This window comes from Vombatus ursinus, unplaced genomic scaffold (genome assembly GCF_900497805.2).
Source record: "Vombatus ursinus unplaced genomic scaffold, bare-nosed wombat genome assembly UNPS02014893.1, whole genome shotgun sequence".
Classification (NCBI taxonomy): domain Eukaryota; kingdom Metazoa; phylum Chordata; class Mammalia; order Diprotodontia; family Vombatidae; genus Vombatus; species Vombatus ursinus.
The window spans coordinates 2263598-2281569 of record NW_020954671.1 but is presented as its reverse complement, the minus strand read 5'-3'; the positions used below and the strand labels follow the sequence as shown (position 1 = coordinate 2281569).

General features: G+C 36.4%; 1 protein-coding gene across 1 annotated transcript in view; it reads left to right on the top strand.

The window, feature by feature from the left end:
- SLC35F4 (solute carrier family 35 member F4) overlaps window positions 1-12222 on the top strand; it is a 274043-nt gene extending 261821 nt beyond the window's left edge. The window contains exons 7-8 of the mRNA XM_027842885.1: window positions 10857-10946; window positions 11882-12222. Of these exons, the coding sequence (XP_027698686.1) occupies window positions 10857-10946; window positions 11882-12123 (332 nt within the window). The 3' untranslated portion in view covers window positions 12124-12222. The remainder of the gene's footprint in view (window positions 1-10856; window positions 10947-11881) is intronic.
- The last annotated feature ends 5750 nt before the right edge of the window (window positions 12223-17972 follow it).

Below are 17972 nucleotides of genomic sequence, written 5' to 3'. Positions count from 1 at the left end.
TTTGGCACTATTTCACCAGTTCACACATGAATCACTAGAGGTAGCTAAAAGTAATCTGTTTGCACAAGTCTTAGGAGGCTCTCAGTTATATCTTAGTACCCAGAGGAGACAATAGATCTCTCTATTGTTATTAATAACTTGACAAATAGCTGCCTCAATATCCCTGAGCAAGGATTCATCAATTATCACTATTCTTTACTTCCTCTAACTTTTAACAGGCGTTTGTTTATCTGACAGCTTTTGTGGGTTTGATTTATCAGTCCCTGGAGGACAAGCATCTTCTTCCTCATTGGAGCATCCAGTTTCTTCTTTTAAAAACTTAAATTTTTAAATATTTTATTCTTTTTCCAATTACATGTAAAAACAATTTTAACAATGATTTCTTAAAATTTTGATTTCCAAATTCTCTCCCTCTTTCCATGCTCTTCCCCTGCATTGAGAAGACAAGTAATTTAATATGGATTATAGGTTTGCAGTCACGCAAAACATAGTTCTATATTAACCATATTGTGAAAGAAAACACAGAAAAAAATGAGAAAAATAAAATAAAATAAATTTTGCTTCAATTTGCATTCAGACTCCATCAGTTTTTTCTCTCGAGATGAATACCATTTTTCGTCTTGAATCCTTTGAAATTGTCTTAGATCATTGTATTGTTGAGAATAGCTGAGTCATTCACAGTTTATCATAATACAATATTGCTGTTAGTATGTGCAATGTTCTCCTGGTTCTGCTCACTACACTTTATATCAGTTCATATGAGTCTGTCCAGGTTTTCCTGAAAACATCCCACTCATCATTTCTTATACATGGTATTCCATCAAAGTCTTATACTGTAACTTGTTCAGCTATTCCCCAATTTATGGGCATCTCCTCAATTTCCAATTCTTTGCCACCACAAAAAGAGCTGCTATAAATATTTTGTACATATCTGTCTTTTTCCCCCTTTAAAAAAATCCCTTTGGGATACAGACCTAGTAGTGGTATTACTGAGTCAAAGAATATGCACAGTTTTATAGCCCTTTGGGCATAGTTCCAAATTGCTCTGTAGAATGACTGAATCAGTTCACAACTCCATCAACAATGCATCAGTGTCCCTATTTTTCCACATCCTCTCCAACATTTGTCATTTTCCTTTTCTGTCATATTAACCACTCTGATGGGTATGAAGTGGTACTTCAGAGCTGTCTTTTAATGTGTCTTTTCTCATCAATAGTGACTTAGAGAATTTTTATATGACTACAGATAGCTTTGATTTCCTCATCTGAAAACTGCCTGTTCATATCCTTTGACCATTTATAAATTGTGGAATGACTTGTATTTTTATGAATTGGACTCAGTCCTCTATATATTTGAGAGATGAGGCCTTTATCAGAGAAACTTACTGTTATATTCCCCACCCACCCCCAATTTCCTATTTTCCTTATAATGTTGGCTGCATTGGTTTTGTTTGTGCAACACGTTTTTAATTTGATGTAGCAAAATTACCTATTTTACTTCCTATAATGCTCTCTATTTCTTATTTTGTCATAAGTTCTTCCCTTGTTCATAGACCTGACAGGTAAGATATTCCATGTTCCCCTAATTTGCTTATAATACCACCCTTTATGTCTACCATGTAACCATTTTGACCTAATCTTGGTATGCAGTGTGAGATATTGGTCTATACCTAGTTTCTGCCAAAATGCTTTCCTGTTTTCCCTGCAATTTTTGTCAAATAGTGAGTTGTTGTCTCAAAAGCTTGAATCTTTGAATTTATCAAACACTAGATTACTATAGTCATTTAATACTGTGTATTGTGTACCTAATCTATTCCACAGGTCTATCACTCTATTTCTTAGTCTGTACCAGATTGTTTTGATAATTGCCACTTTGTAATACTATTTGAAATCTAGGACTTCTAGGCCACCTTCCTCTACATTTTTTTTAATTAATTCCCTTGAAATTTTTGACCTTTTGTTCTTCCAGATAAATTTTATTATTTTTTCGAGCCCTATAAAATAATTTTGGGTAGTTTGGTATCACACTGGATAAGTAAACTAGTTTAGGTAGAATTGTCATTTTTATTATATTGGCTTGGCCTATCCATGAGTAATTAATACTTCTCTAATTGTTTAGATCTGAGTATTTGTGTGAAAAGGGTTTTGTAATTGTGTTTACAGAGTTCCTGAGTTAGTCTTGGAAGGTAGACTTCCAAGTATTTTATACTGTCTACAATTATTTTAAATGGAATTTCTCCTTCTATCTCTTCCTGCTGGACTTTGTTGGTAATATATAGAAATGCTGATGCCTTATGTGGGTTTATTTTATATCCTGTAACTTTGCTAATGTTGTTAATTGTTTCAACTAGTTTTTTAGTTGATTCTCTAGGATTCTCTAAGTACCTTTTAATTGGCAAATAGTGATAGTTTTGTTTCCTCATTGCCTATTCTAAATCCTTTAATTTCTTTTTCATCTCTTATTTCTATAGCTAGCATTTCTAGCACAATATTGAATAATAGTGGTGACAATGGGTATCCTTGCTTCACCCCAATCTTATGGGGAAGGCTTCTAGCTTGCCCCATTATAGATAATGCATTGTAATTTATATGTTTAAATATTTAAGATTTATTTAACCTAATTTAAGTATTAAGATAATGTATATTGATGAAGAAATTATATATTTAGTTAATTTTTATCAGTTTATTTATATCTTTATTTATGTTTATATATTTATAGGAAACTAGGTGATACAGTAATAGAATTCTGAGCCTAGAGACAAGAAGATTTAAGAAGTCTCTAACAAAGAATCCAGTTTTAGTTATTTACTAGCTGTGTGACCATGGGCAAGTCACTTAACTCTTGTTTGCTCCAGCTTCCTCACCTGTAAAATGGGGATAATAATAGCACCTGCCTCCTAGGGTTATTGTAGGGATCAAATGGAATAATTACTATAAAGCACACAGTGCCAGACAAATGGTGAGTGTTATATAAATGTTGTTGTTGTTTAGTCAATTAGTTGTGTCCAACTCTTTGTGACCCTATTTGGGGTTTTCTTGGTAGAGATACTAGAATGGTTTGCCATTTCCTTCTCCAGTTAATTTACAGATGAGGAAACTGAGGCAAACAGGGTTAAGTGACTTGCACAGCTAGTAAGTGTCTGAGGGCAGACTGAAACTCACAAAGATGAGTCGTCCTGACTCCAGGTCTGGTGCTCTATCCTCTGCACCAGATGTTTAGCTATTGTTATTATTATTATTATTAGTTCAGTGATGGTGGGCAAGTCATTTAACCTGTCTGCCTCAGTTTTTTCATCTGTAAAATGTAGTTAATGATAGCACATACCTCCTAGTTTTGTTGTGAGGATCAAATGAGATAACAATTGCAAAGTGCTTAACACAGTGCCTGGCACATAGTAAGCTATATGACAACATTAGCTATAATAATAACAATAACAATAATAATAATAATATAGCTTTTATTATTAATTGTGTGACCCTGGGCAGGTCACCTAACCTCTGGGTGCCTCAGTTTCTTTTTCTATATAATGAAGATAATATTAACATCTGCTTCCCAGGTTGTTATGAGGATAAAAATGGGATAATATTTGTAAAGTGCTTTGCAAACTTTAATGCAGCATATAAATGATAGCTATTATTGTTATACTGGAAATCAGGTTATTGTTCATCTTGGAAAGTAAATGGTTTTATATATATGTATAAATATATATATATATACACATAAAGACTAGACCATATATATATATATATACATATAGTCTATCCCATTAAAATTAATGTTTCAGAGACAACTTTTAGAAGGCCTTCAAAACATGTGCAGAGACAAAGGACACAGAAATCAAGAAGTGATATCACTTTTTTAAAAAAGCCCTTTCTTATTGTTATTGTGAAGTAGCTGCCAAATAAGTCAAAGACACATAAAACTCTCCATCAGGAAATGATTAAATGTACTCATTAGAGAAGGAGAAATAAGTAATTTGAAAGGAGGTTTGAGGCTAAGGTAAGTCTTATAAGGGAAAAGTATTGAATAAGAAGTAGAAAGGAGACTACAAAATAATTATGAAGCTTGCAACTAGGTGGTTGAGTGAATAGAGTATCAGACTTGGAGTCAGCAAGACTCATCTTCCTGAGTTCAAATCTCTTCTCAGACATTTACCAGCTTTGTGACACTAGTCAAGTCACTTAACTTTGCCTCAGTTTCCTCATCTATAAAATGAGCTAGAGAAGAAAATGGCAAATCACTCCAGTATCTTTGCCAAGAAAACTCCAAATGGGGTCATGAAGAGTTGGACACTACCACCACCACTACCACAATTCTTTCTAGGATACCAAGTTACTCTCTGCCACCATACCCTTCCTTTTAAAAGTCGATATTATCTTAGTGATAACATATGAATACAAATCATAGAAGATTATTATTTTCAGAAAAATCAAAATTGTAGGTGACACATATTACTAGAAATAGTGTAAAAGATATATGAGGGACATGACGCAGATTGTGCCATCAAGAGCAAGAAAAGATTGGGAACAGTATTATTACTAAAAAAGGTATTTGGAAAGACATCAGTAACTATTGATACATATGCCTACTTTCTTGTCTCTACAAAATCTTTATGAAAGTAGTTTAAATGTATGATAAAGGATATCATTGATGAAAGTTTGAGAAGGAAATGGGCAAGCTTTTGAATACATATTTAAAAGCAGACTACATACAATCCCATAATTGACTGAAAAGTAAAAAGAAAACAAGATCCCACTGTGCTTACTGTTTGTTGACTATAAAAATACCCAAACCACTTGATTCACTTTAGTAAAACAAAATACCATCAAATCTCCTCTAACAAGATGTCTCTTGTGCATATGTAACAAAAGATTCCTTGATAGATTCAATTGCAAAGATTACTTTCTTCAATGATCCTTGATTATTAGTATCACATTTGGTATATATGTTTGCTACTGTTTTGGAAATGGCTAGAGCACTGTTAAGATGGAAGAAGGATTCCCTATTAAGATCAGTGGTTTCCAAAATGGGAGTTGTGATTTTCTGGGTGGCTATGATCTGAACCCATTCGAGCCATGGCCTGAACCCAAGGGATGTATGGATACAGTTGGAAGATGGGAATATGGGTCTCATCTCACTCTCCCCTTGACAGTGAAACAAAGAATTTGACTCCAACACAACCACACTTTACCCTTATCCCCCAACACTTCCCCAATCTACCCCTCCCTCCACTGTGCAAACTTCTTAATGTCCCTCCTTCTGAGATGACTTTCAGCCCTCCTCCCCAAAACAGTTCCATTTACTAAGCAACCACAGTAGCAATTGTAAAGGTACCATTGAGAAAATCTTACCTTCTCCAGTATACTTACCCACTATCTCCCCAGATGACCTAGTGGATATGGTAGACCTCCCTAGGAGGATGACTTCTAAAGACCGTTTTGTTCTAGGGCAGTGACAAATAAGAGTTCCCTTCTCCCTTTTTATTTTAGGTGGGAAAGAATTAGTCTCACAAGATGAGCAAGTATAAATGGGTATTACATTATCTCTTCCCCTAAACCCATTTCTCTTCTGAACTTCCTTATTTCTTTTAATGGCACCACTATCATTAGGGTGGCCACTCCTTCACCCGTTATTGTGAAACAATTGCCAAATGTTTGCTTTTCTATCTCGACATCTTCTGCAGCTGTCTCCTTTCTCCAATCACACTGTGACCACCCTAGTTCAGGCCTTATCACTCCGTGTTTGGATTATTTCAACAGTCTCCTAATTGTTCTTCTAGCCTGGAGTTTCCCTCTCTACTCTATTTTTCACATGATTGCTGAAGTTATTTTCCTAAATCACAGGTTTGACCATGTCACTGTCCTATTTGATTTAACTCTAGTGTCCCCCTGTTGATTCTAGGATCAAATGTTACTTTTTCTTTACCTCATTTAAAAAAATTATATTTTTGTGCAAGTTTTATAACATACATTATTTGTTGCACAGTACTACATGGATGTGATTTATAAATAAATGAATGTACAATTGTGGGAGGGGTACATGCTCAAAAATTTTTACTTATAGGAGGATATAATCAAAAAAAAGTTTAGAGACCCTAGTTCTAAATGCTCCTGTTTGTGGAAGACATTATATGTCAAATCCTAGGTTATTTCAGAGCCTTCTCAATGAGATCTGTAATCATAAAAAAGAATTCAACATAACTAATCAGGCAGGAAAAACCAAGCAGGTAGAGAAATTCCTCTTGTTTTGATAATAATAAGCAGTTAGACAAAGAACAATCTATTGCCTATATAACCTTAGGCAAACACCATGAATAGACGATGAACTAAGCCCTGAATGGAATATGATGAAGAAAGCAATTTAGATTGCATTTGACGAGTTATATATTACTTAGGAAGATCCTGTTTCTACTTCAATCCAACAACAAAATCTTCTTAACCCCACTAGTGTCTTCTAGTGCTCCCATATGACTGCAAATCATGGAATACCACAATCTCTGAGAAATCAAACTTGTTTGTCACCCAAAGGACAATGGAGACATGCATGCTAGACACAAATAGATCACACCACATTGCTCATATTCAATTACAGGCAAAAATTAGCAGAAAATACATCAGCAAAGAGACGTGAGACCAGAAATCTGTTTCCAATTTATACTGTATGTATCTTGTTCGTACATAGTTGTTTGTTGGTTGTATCCCCTATTAGACTGTGAGATCCTTGCAAGTAGGGACTATGCTGTTTTGTTGTGTTTCATTTATTTTCTTTGTGTAATCGGCACTTGACCCTGTGCCTAGAACATAGAAAAGGGCTTGTTGACTTGATTTCAGGTGAGAGGAAGGTGGGCTAGTTAATTTGTGAGAGCAAAACATAACAGTTGTACAAATCTGTTCATTTCATTGTTGCCCTGATAATGTCAAGAGTGTTAGTTCATTGGTATTCTTGGGTATATACCTGTGAAGGATTTATGGAAAGACATGGACAAGACTTGCACAGGAAGGGAAGGGATGTATAAGTTGCACTTGTACTAGAGGAAGGAGTACCATCACTGATGATATCCTAAGTACATTAAAGTACAGTTATCCCTTCCACATTGTGAGGGTTACAGGTGCAGTGCTCCCATGATCTGGAAAATCCGCACAAAATTTTTGGCCCTCCCTTCATACCATAGAAGTCTGAATTATTGTGGTACTTAAAGATAAAATATATTAATATTATATAATACTATACATATATTTTATGCATTTCTGAGTTTCAAAACTTTTTCTGTGTCATCTGCTAGCCTTTGAGTGTCATCTGTGACTTCTGCAAAACTCCCCCCCAAAATTCCCATTTAATTCTGTATGCTGACCTGCAATATATCAGAACTGCCTTGAGAAAACCACTACGTGGAAGAGATAACTGTATTGAAGAAATATTCATGACCTAGAATGTGCCCTACATATATCCCGCTTGAATGAAAGATCTTTAAGCACTAGACTTGGAGTCCAAGGACCTAATTTAAAATCCCAGCTCTACCAATTCCTTTTGTGACCTTTGGGCAAGTACCCTAATTTCTCTGCGCCTCAGTTTCTTCATCTCTAAAATGAAGGGGATTGAACTGGAAGACCGGTAAGATGTCTTCTAGCTCAAAATCTATGATCAGGCTATGACCTAGAACTATAGCTATATTATTTCCAGTGAAATAAACTCTTATGGTATCTAAATTCAACTGTGTCTGTCATGGATTTCCACTGATTCCATCTCATGAGGCAAAAAGTTACAACAGGCAGCCAGCTCCAACAAATGATAGACAACCTTTCAAGGAATTACATTCATGTTGATTGATTTATAATTTAATCTGCTTCAATAAATCCTTATTACTTCTTACCACCATAGTAAGATCTTGTCTTTTCACCATCAGCCCCATCTAGAGACTAGTGAAAATTTCAGAGATGCCAATCAGATGAATGGGGGCATTGGCTTCAGCAGATTTCTGGGTTCACAATGACTTTGGGAAAAGTCATGAAATTCTGCCCTTTGAGGGCAAAAGAAGAATGAGAGCCATAACCCTAAAGAGAGAGGAGAATAACAGAAATAAGGACAAAATAAAAGCAGCGAGGCTGATAGAGTGCTAGGCGTGAAGTCAGGAAGATCTGAGTTCACTTCTGGCTTCAGAGTCTTACTAGCTGTGTGACCCTGGGCAAGTCACTTAGCTCCGTATGCCTCAGTTTTCTCCTCTGCAAAATGAACTGGAGAGGGAAATGGCAAACCACTCCAATATCTTTGCCAAAAAAAAACCTCAAATGGAGTCATGAAGAGTTGGATGTGACTAAAAAAACAATTGAGTAAAAGAGCCAAGATAACATTTTAGCTGGGGTTCCCTTTGACCCAGCAATACCACTACTAGGTCTGTATCACAAAGAGATCCTCCCCAAAAGGGAAAAGGATATATATGTATAAAAATATTTATAGCTGCTCCTTTTGTTGTGGTAAAGGATTAGGAATTAAATGAATGCCCATCAATTGGGGAATGGCTAAACAAGTTGTGGTACATGATTGTAATAGAATATTATTGTGCTGTAAGAAATGACAAGCAGGATACTCTCAGAAAAACTTGGAAAGATCCACGTGAACTGAGGCAAAGTGAAGTGAGCAGAACCAGGAGAACATTGTACACAGCAGCAGCAATATTGTATGCTGATCAATTGTGAATGACTTAGCTATTCTCAGCAATACAATGATCCAAGACAATTTCAAAGGACTCATGATGAAAAATGCTGGATATCTCCAGAGAAAGGACTGATGGGGTCTGAATGCAGGTGGAAGCATAGTATTTTTCACTTTCTCAATTTTTTTTGTGTTTTTTTAGGGGGGGTCTGTGTTTTCTTTCACAACATGATATGTGTTTTGCATGATTCTGCATGTATAAACCTGTATCAAATTGCTTACTGTCTCAGGGAGTGGGGAGGGGAAGGAGGGAAGGTGAGAATTTGGAATACAAAATGTTAAAAAATGAATGTTAAGATTTTTTTACACGCAATTGGGAAAAAAATATCAAAAAATTGAAAAGCCCTATATAGATATGTATACACACATGCACACACACACACATACATATATTAAGGAAAGTAAGCTCCTGGGGGGGGGGGGATTGTATTTTTGCCTGTATTTGTAACTCCAAGTCTTGGCCCAGTGTCTGGCACAGAGTAAACTCTTAATAAATGCTTGTTGGCACCTCTTAGAAAGGAGGAGGAGTTAATTCTTCCTTTGACCAAGCTAAAAGGTGATTGATAGCTCAACTTGCCATGCTTGACAGTGACCTCTATTGGGTTTTTCTACAATCTTTCTTGTCTATCTACTCCCCCCAAAATATTCTAGGCCTTTCCTCTTCCATCTAAATTCAGCCTTACTTCTCTTTCCTATATGACAGACCACAAAAACATTAGATTCCACAATGACTTGTTCATTGCTTATTTTTTTAAATTAACAATTAAAACTGGTACAACAATTAGCTCTCTAAGTGTAGGCATAATAGCAATAAAGCAATTACAAAAATATTTCCCTTCTTTTTATTCAAATATCCATATAGTTTTCTTTATGTTTTCTGGATCTCTGAGAAACAGAGCATAAAAATCTACCAGAGTATTAGTGGCTGTTAAGAAAGAAAGCATCTCTCTTCCTTCTAGGATAATGTTTCAGTATCATAGCATTCTGGAGTTGGTGCAAATTTCCCAAGATATTACCATTCCTGCCAAGATTCACTCTCTTGGCACTTCCAATGGCACAAGCACCACCATATCTTTTCTAGGCTTAGATATTATAGTAGCAAAATATGCAGATTGATTTTTTTTAACTTGCCAAATAAATAGAATTGCATTCTGAGTACAAGGCAGCATGGGTTAATGGGAAAAATACCAACTTGGAATTGGAGGACCTGCATTCAAATCCCATTTAAATCCCTGCCCTGTTTGACTTTGGATAAGTAAGTAAGTAAGTAAGTAAATAAATAAATAAATGAGCGATTTGGATTAAAAGGGACTAAATGGAATAGGGAAGAGAGGTGCTTTGCCTCTAAAAAGACATGTCACAGTTTTCTATTGATCAGGTATCTTGAAATTCTTTTGACCACCTTGATTGTAAAGAGAAAGAGGGTAATTAGAAGAGAGATTTGAAAGGTTAGGATTAGGAAAGGGATTTGGAGAAACTATAGAAATTGTGTTCATAATTCAGAGTGTGTTAGCCAGAGAGCAGACAGCAGAGGTCGTACCAGAAATAAAAGGAGGATGTGTAAATGGAAGCCACCCCCAAATTTATATAACAAAAGGCTGACTAAAGCTAAGTACAAAATGTTTTATGAGGCACATTTAGTGAAAAATGCTGGTTTGGATCTGTGGTGTCATTAACATAGACAGTTCTTGATGTGGAAACTCTTTCTGACTGTGTAAATCAGCAACTGTTCTGTTATTTATGGCCTGAGAGTAAACCAAGGTTAAGTGCCTTGCCCAATGGTTATACAGACAATATGTATTAGAGACCTAACTTGAACCTTAGTCTTCCTGATGATCAGGTTAGACTTCTAATGACTTCACCATGCTACTGTTTTTGTTTTTGTTTTTGTTTTTTGCTAGGCAATGGGGTTAAGCGACTTGCCCAGAGTTACACAGCTAGTAAGTGCCAAGTGTCTGAGGTTGGATTGGAACTCCAGTCCTGCTGACTCCAAGGCCAGAACTCTATACACTGCGCCACCTGGCGGCCCCACATGTTACTTCTTCATAAAGATTACTTCTTTACAGCTGGGAAGAGGGGAAGGTGGCAAAGAGCCCAACCTACCAATTTCCCTTCATTCTCTCTATCTTCTTCTAATTTTTTTATAGCATTTAACATCCTGGTCAACGTTGGAGTTGTGCTGACATACCCAATCCTCATCTCCATTGGCACTGTGCTCAGTGTTCCCGGGAATGCAGGTACCAGTACCCTTTGATATGTTGTAAGTTTCTACAAGGACAACATGTACTTCTTTTGTACCCTGAGGTGTTTCCTTCAGAATGGTGGATTATGTGCCTCGAACTAGGAGATGTTTTTAAATATTCTGGAAATGACAGACAACAGAGTTACTAGATGGCAGGCCTAATTTTTATAGCTACAATCTGTTTTTTGCCATCTTGCTTTTGAAATTAAATATCAAATGTATTCTTTTTGCTGCATGTAATCTCCATGACAAACAAAAAGGGTGGCATTTATAGTACACCATCCTGTTGGAGCAAAATTTACCATAGCAAACAAGTGCCAAAAAATAAATAAATAAACGTCTGTGGTTCTCCCTCACTCTACCAATGGAAGAAAACAGTCCCTGTGAAAGGCTTATCACTCAGCCTACCTACAGATGGACATTCATTCATTCAATAAGCAAGTTTATTGAACATCTATTATACACAAGACATTGTGTCAGGCACTGGGGGAGATATAAAGATGGATAAAATAGAGTTCCAACCCTTAAGGGACTTACAGGCTAAAAGAGGAAATGATGTGGACAAATAAACATAATAACAAGCAGAAAGTAGAAAGTGCATAACAGAGGTACTAATAAAGTGCAATGGAAATACAGAGGGAGAACTCACATAATGAAGAAAGGCTTCAGGGAAGTTGTATTTGAGCTGAACGTTGAACAAAGTGTAACATTTAGAGAGGAAGATGGGAGTGGTGAGGGGATTTTAGACAGGGGGAAACAACATTAGAAAACATGAGCGTTGTCTAGACATGTGGGGGTGAAGGGTGAGGAAAGAACCAGTTTTAGGGATTTCAGAAGACCTGGGAAAGGAAATATCCCAAACTTTAATGCTTCACAGTTTAAGAAACATGTACTTACATCAAGATGTCCCTTGGTTTTTCTCTCCCACAGCTGTGGATCTCCTCAAACAGGAGGTGATATTCAATGTTGTCCGGCTGGCTGCCACCATTATCATTTGCATTGGGTTCCTGCTGATGCTGTTGCCTGAAGAGTGGGATGAAATCACTCTGAGATTCATCAACAACCTGAAAGAAAAGAAAAGTGAAGACCGTGCAGATGACCTGACTGAGTCCAGTGTACATTTAAGAAGCAGGAGCAGAGCCAATGGCACAGTGTCTATACCACTCGCTTAAAAAAGCGACAAACTTTTGAATGCACGCGGATGTATATTCTGTGAATATAATTTTCTCACTACTTGTATGCTCAAATGACAGTATTAACCTTGAATCAGAATGAATAACGAGTGAAGTGACATTAACAATAAAAGTTTACATTTATACACTTATCAAGTTACAAGTGTAAATAACCATGTTTTTTTATTAAAACATTTTCATCCTTGTTCTTTTTCTTCTTTTTTCCCCCTTTATTTTAGTCATGAAATTCCTTAAAAATGAATTTAAAAAATTCATACCTCACTTAAATATTGAAGCAGTATGACTCCTTTGATCTGATTTCTCATTAACAGAAGCTTCATACATGGCAAGTTGGGAAGTAGAATCAATCCACTTTGTAAACTTCTTCTTGTCTTCATTTGAATGTCATTGTCCCTAGCAGTTTGAGAGAACACTGATTTGGACACTCAAGATTATTTTTTAATTAATTAATTAATTTTTAGTTTTCAACAATCACTTCCATAAACTTTTGAGTTTTTAATTTTCTTCCCCCTCCCCACCTCCTTCCCTAAGACAGTGAGCAATCTGATATAAGCTCTACATATACATTCCTATTAAACATATTTTCACATTAGTCATGTTGTAAAGATGAATTAGAACCAATAGGAGGAAGCACAAGAAAGAATAAACAAAATAAAACAGAAGAAGGAAAAAAAAGCAAACAGTATGCTTCAATCTTCATTCAAACTCCATAGCTCTTTCTCTGGATGTAGATAGCATTTTCCATCATGCGGACACTCGAGATTTTAAAATGAAAGTGATGTGATCTAGGGATTTTGTCTCAATTGTTATTAGATCAGCTGGAATCATAGAACCTTAGATTTGAGAGGGACCTCCAAGGTCATCTAGACCTTCACACTCCCTATTTCGAAGTAATCCCCACTATAAAATCCTTGTCAAATAGTCATTTTGTCTCTGTGGGAATACCTCTAGTGAGATGGAATTAGGAAGCTCATTTCATTCTTATATTAGAATAAAATTGTGTTCCCCTGAAATTTCTATACATGAGTCTAGTTCTGTGTACTGAGACTACAGAATAAATCTAACACCTCTTACATATGACAGCCTGATTAGGGAAAGTTTCTTGAACAAAATGGCATCTGAGCTGGGTCCTGATTTGGGGAGGATTTGATGCCCCTCTGCTACCTTAGAGAACTTTTTTTCCTCCTTCCCTACACAAATTTGACATTCATCCTAAGAACTTTTCATTCACTGAAATAATTAAGAACACTTTCATCTTCTCCTTTAATTCATTCAACTAAACAAGTGTTGATTAAGTGCCTACTACATGTATTAAACTGTCCTGGGCAGTTGAAGATGCAGACAAAAATGAAAATAATCCTTGTCCTCAATAAACTTATATGTTAAGCAAATAGATCTACCTAATATAAACAAATAGTTAATGATAGGAAGATAAGCATAGCACACTTCAAAGGGTCACTGAAAAATTTTCTTTTTTTCATTTTAATGTATTTTATTGAAACTTTTTTTCTTCCTCATTTTGGAACCTCCCGGATCTCAGCAGGAGACCTCTATGACTACATATGAAAAATCCCAGTAAACTCTTTGTCACTCTTAGATTTTTATTTGGTGGGAAGGGTCTGTGGTGAGTGTGTGTGTGTGTGTGTGTGTGTATCCTAAGAAGTCACTTTTAAACCAGTCTATCTACTCTCTTATGTGTTTCCCTAGTCCCTATTAAGATTATAGGATTATAGATTTAAAACTAGAAGGGGACTTGATGGTCATTGAATCCAATTCCTTCATTTACAGTTGAGGAAACTGGGGCCCAGAGGGGTTAAGTGACTTGGCCAGGGTCACACAGCTAGCAACTCCCTGAAGTGGTATTTGAATACAGATCTTCCTGACTTCAAGTCAAGTGTTATCCTATAGTCCAGGAGTGGGGAACCTGCAGCCTTGACGCCGCGGGTGGCCTCTGAATTCAGTCAAAGGGGCCGCACTTGAGGACCTAGAGGGCTATAGGTGGCCTGGAGGCTTCAGGTTTCCCACCCCTGCCCTCAATCCCTCTCGACACTGAGACCAAGAAAGGGTATAACTTCCTTATGTAGCCATATAGCCAGTAAGTGTTGGAGGAAGGATTTGAACCTCACTCTTTCTGACTCCAAGTTTAGTCTATCCATTAAACTAAGATCTGTTCAGATGTGAGTTATCAATCAGTAATAATTTTTGTTCCGTTGTTTCAGTCGTGTCCAGTTCTTTATGATCCCATTTGGGGTTTTCTGGAAAAAGATACTGGAGTGGTTTGCCATTTCCTTCTCTAGCTCATTTTATAGATAAGGAAACTGAGGCAAATAGGGTTAAATGACTTGCCCACGGTCACATAGCTAGACAGTATCTGAGGCCAGACTTGACCTCGGGAAAACGAGTCTTCCTACCTCCAGGCCCTGCACTCCATCTCCTGTGCTACCTAGCTGCTCAATTAACACTAGTTTAATGGGTCAAAAGTTATTAAACCCAGTCTCTTTAAGCAACCACTAGACACAATTGACAACCATACAAAGATCACTATGCAAACACCATTGTAAAACATTTTAAAACTGCTTCCTAATTCTTTTGTTGAATTTGACCCATTGAGTCCCTAGTCAAAACTGTTAGGGCCTGAAAGTCTTCAGCAACTAACTTGAAGTAATTCCTATGTAATTCTCCCCCCACCAAAAAAAAATGTCATTAAATAGGAAGTACGAAAAAATTTTTTTGTTAACTTTATTGAACTATTCTCATTCTGGGGCAGATGATCTCCAGCTAGGTTTAGGGGGTTGCCAGTTTCTGTTGACAGCTTCTTACTAAAGAACTGATGTATTTATTCCATCAGGCAAGGATTCCTAGGTCTCTTGGTCATCCTGAGTATATCCTGAGGAACTAGTTGAAATTTATGAATAATAGGCAAGGATTTGGGGGGCAGGGCTTCTTTTGAGGGCCTTTTACTAAAAGGGTTCCCATAACTGTAGATGATGAAACAGCCAATAACATTTTTTCCACCTATAATCTATGTGACAGTGAAGAAATTACTTTGCTTTGCCTTTCTGGATTTTCTCATCTCCTTCTTTAAAAAAAATGCGATATGAATATCCTTAATTAGAGAGAGAATGTAAAGATAAGTAAGATAATGAATGAGAAGTGCTTTGAGAAACCTGATAAGAAAGGTCCTAAATAAAGACATTATTAGTAAATATTAATCAATTCATTATTGAAAAAGATTTGTTCAGATGTTTAGAATGCACTCAAGAGCTTTTGCATATTTTTATAAACATTGCTTTCTCTTGCATTTAAATTACTGCTAAATCAAAGTGCTCATGTAGTCATAATAGTGATTGAATGAAGATTGTCATTACCAACATGACATTTAAAATTGCATATTGGCTTCTTTAAGAATCGAGTTGCCTTTTCCCCTAATGATGATTCATTTTGAGAAATGGAGCCTGCTGCCTTTATGAGCACTAATTCAAAAGTTTCCGTGATTAATTTAATGCAATTAGCAGTTCATTTTAAGAAAATACTCTAACTAAGGTACCTATTCAACAAACATTTATTTAATGTTGTGTAGAGCACTATATAAGGCACTACTAATATTCATTGTGAATAGCAATAATAACTCAAGTAGACATAGTACTTTAAAAATAGTCCCTGTCCTCAAGGTGCTTACAATCCAATGGTAAGAAATTATTCCCCACTACTAAAAACTAGTGCAGTTAGGTGAGAGTGCTGGGCCTAGAGTCAGAAAGACCTGAGTTCAAATCTGACCTCAGACACTTACTAGCTGTGTGACTCTCAGTAAGTCACCTGACCTTGTTTCCTTCAGTTTCCTCATCTGTAAAATTAGCTGGAGAAGGAAATGGCAAACTACTCCAGTATCTTTGCCAAGAAAACCCTAAATAGGGTCACAAAGAGTCAGACATGACTGAAAGGACTCAACAACAAAACAACAACTAAAAAGCTAATGCATGAGTAGTAATCCCTAAGAATGATTTTAAGATGTTTCCAGATTGTTGGGATGTTTCTTGTGATTTGTGTGGAATAAAAGAAATCATTCTACCAAAGCCTTATTCTGGTGGACAATTCAAGAGAGAATAGTTGATGGCATACAGTTGACATTTTCTTTTTTAGTTTGCCCTGAAATGTGACAAAATGTCTTCTTGTGGGTCTCCAAATTCAGAGGTTTTATACCTAATGAGAGTTGCCAAGACTGTCCTTGTGTTTCACAGACTAATATCAAGAGGAAAATTTTACCTGAATTAGTCTGAGAATATGCAGTTGGATGAGAAGCCCATTGAGGAAACCCGTCAGGCTCTGCAGATGGACAATCAACCAACTGGGTCTGAAACTGAATAGAAAATTTAGCTCAATCACATTTGCAAAATTGTGCAATGCTTTCAATAGTCCCTGGCTGTTCCCTACTGCAAAAGCCCATCTTTTTAAAGCCAGTATCCCCCTGGGGATTCTGTACGGCTATAATTCACAGAACAGCATGGCCTTTGAAGAATGACAGTTGCAGGTGACCCAAAGGGCAAAAGAAAGACTCATGGTGGGTGTAAGTACACTGTAGCATATTAACAATGACTCGTGTCCGCTGTGTCCCACTGTGTCCATCAAGAAATAATATTCTTAGGAATAGATTCTGGAAAGGGAAATGAATAATAAAGAGGGTAGAATGAAAACACCTTCTTGAAAAGGGACATTACAAATGAATGTGATTGAAACAAGAATGGATGAGGTCTGGGCTGGGAGGTTCGGCACCTGGCTCTTATCTAAGGAGGGGAAGGAAAAGGAAAAACAAGGAGAAAGACAGATACACAGGGAGGTAGACAGACAGTGAAAGAGAGACAGAGACTGAGACAGAGGGACAGAAATAGAGAGAATAGGAGAATATTAATTGTGATTGAAGAGATTAATTGGAGGGAGTTAGAAGGAAGAAGATGGAAATCAGATTAGATTGGTGTAAACAAAACAAACTTCAGAGACTACTGATTTGAAAGAAGATATATGTGAATGCATATGTGTGTGTGTATATATATATATATACATATACATATATGTGTGTATATGTGAAGAGGTTGTGTATGTATATACGTTGTACATATACTCATGTATTATGTAAAAGAAGAAAACAAAAACTTAACAATTATAACTTGAATGTGAATGGACTAAATTCCACAATAAAAATAAAGACAATGGAAGAATGGATTTCAAAATAAAATAAAACTCAAGCACTTGCTGCAACAAGAAACATATTTAAAACAGACAAACAGAATGAAAATTAGAGGATGGAATGAAATTTATTATGCTACAGACAATTCTTATAAAGGTGGATTTGCAATCATGATTTTGTATATGGCAACAATAAAAATGGGTAAAGCCAATAGAGATAAATAGAGAAATCACATTATGCTTAAAAGAATCAAAGATGATGAAAAATAATATTGCTATTATGTTATTCAAAATATCAAATGACATAGTAGCCAAATTTTTGCTTTGTTTTGTTTTGATGTTTGAGACTGAGTCTTCTCTCTAACCCAGTCTAGAAGTACATCATGCTTTCATGGGTTTGATCCCATTGCTGATCTGCATGGAAGGTTTGATCTGCTCCATTTTTCTGAACTGGGTTGGTTTGTCCCTCTTTAGGCAGTCTCATGGCCCCTAATCCCAGGGGTTCACCATACTGGTGCCAGACTTAATGAGGACATATGATTGCTTTAGCCCGACTCTAGCTTATAACCCCCAAGCTCAAGCGATCTACCTGCCTCAGCCTCTCCAAAAGCAGGGACAGCAAGTATGTGCCACCATGCCTGGTCACA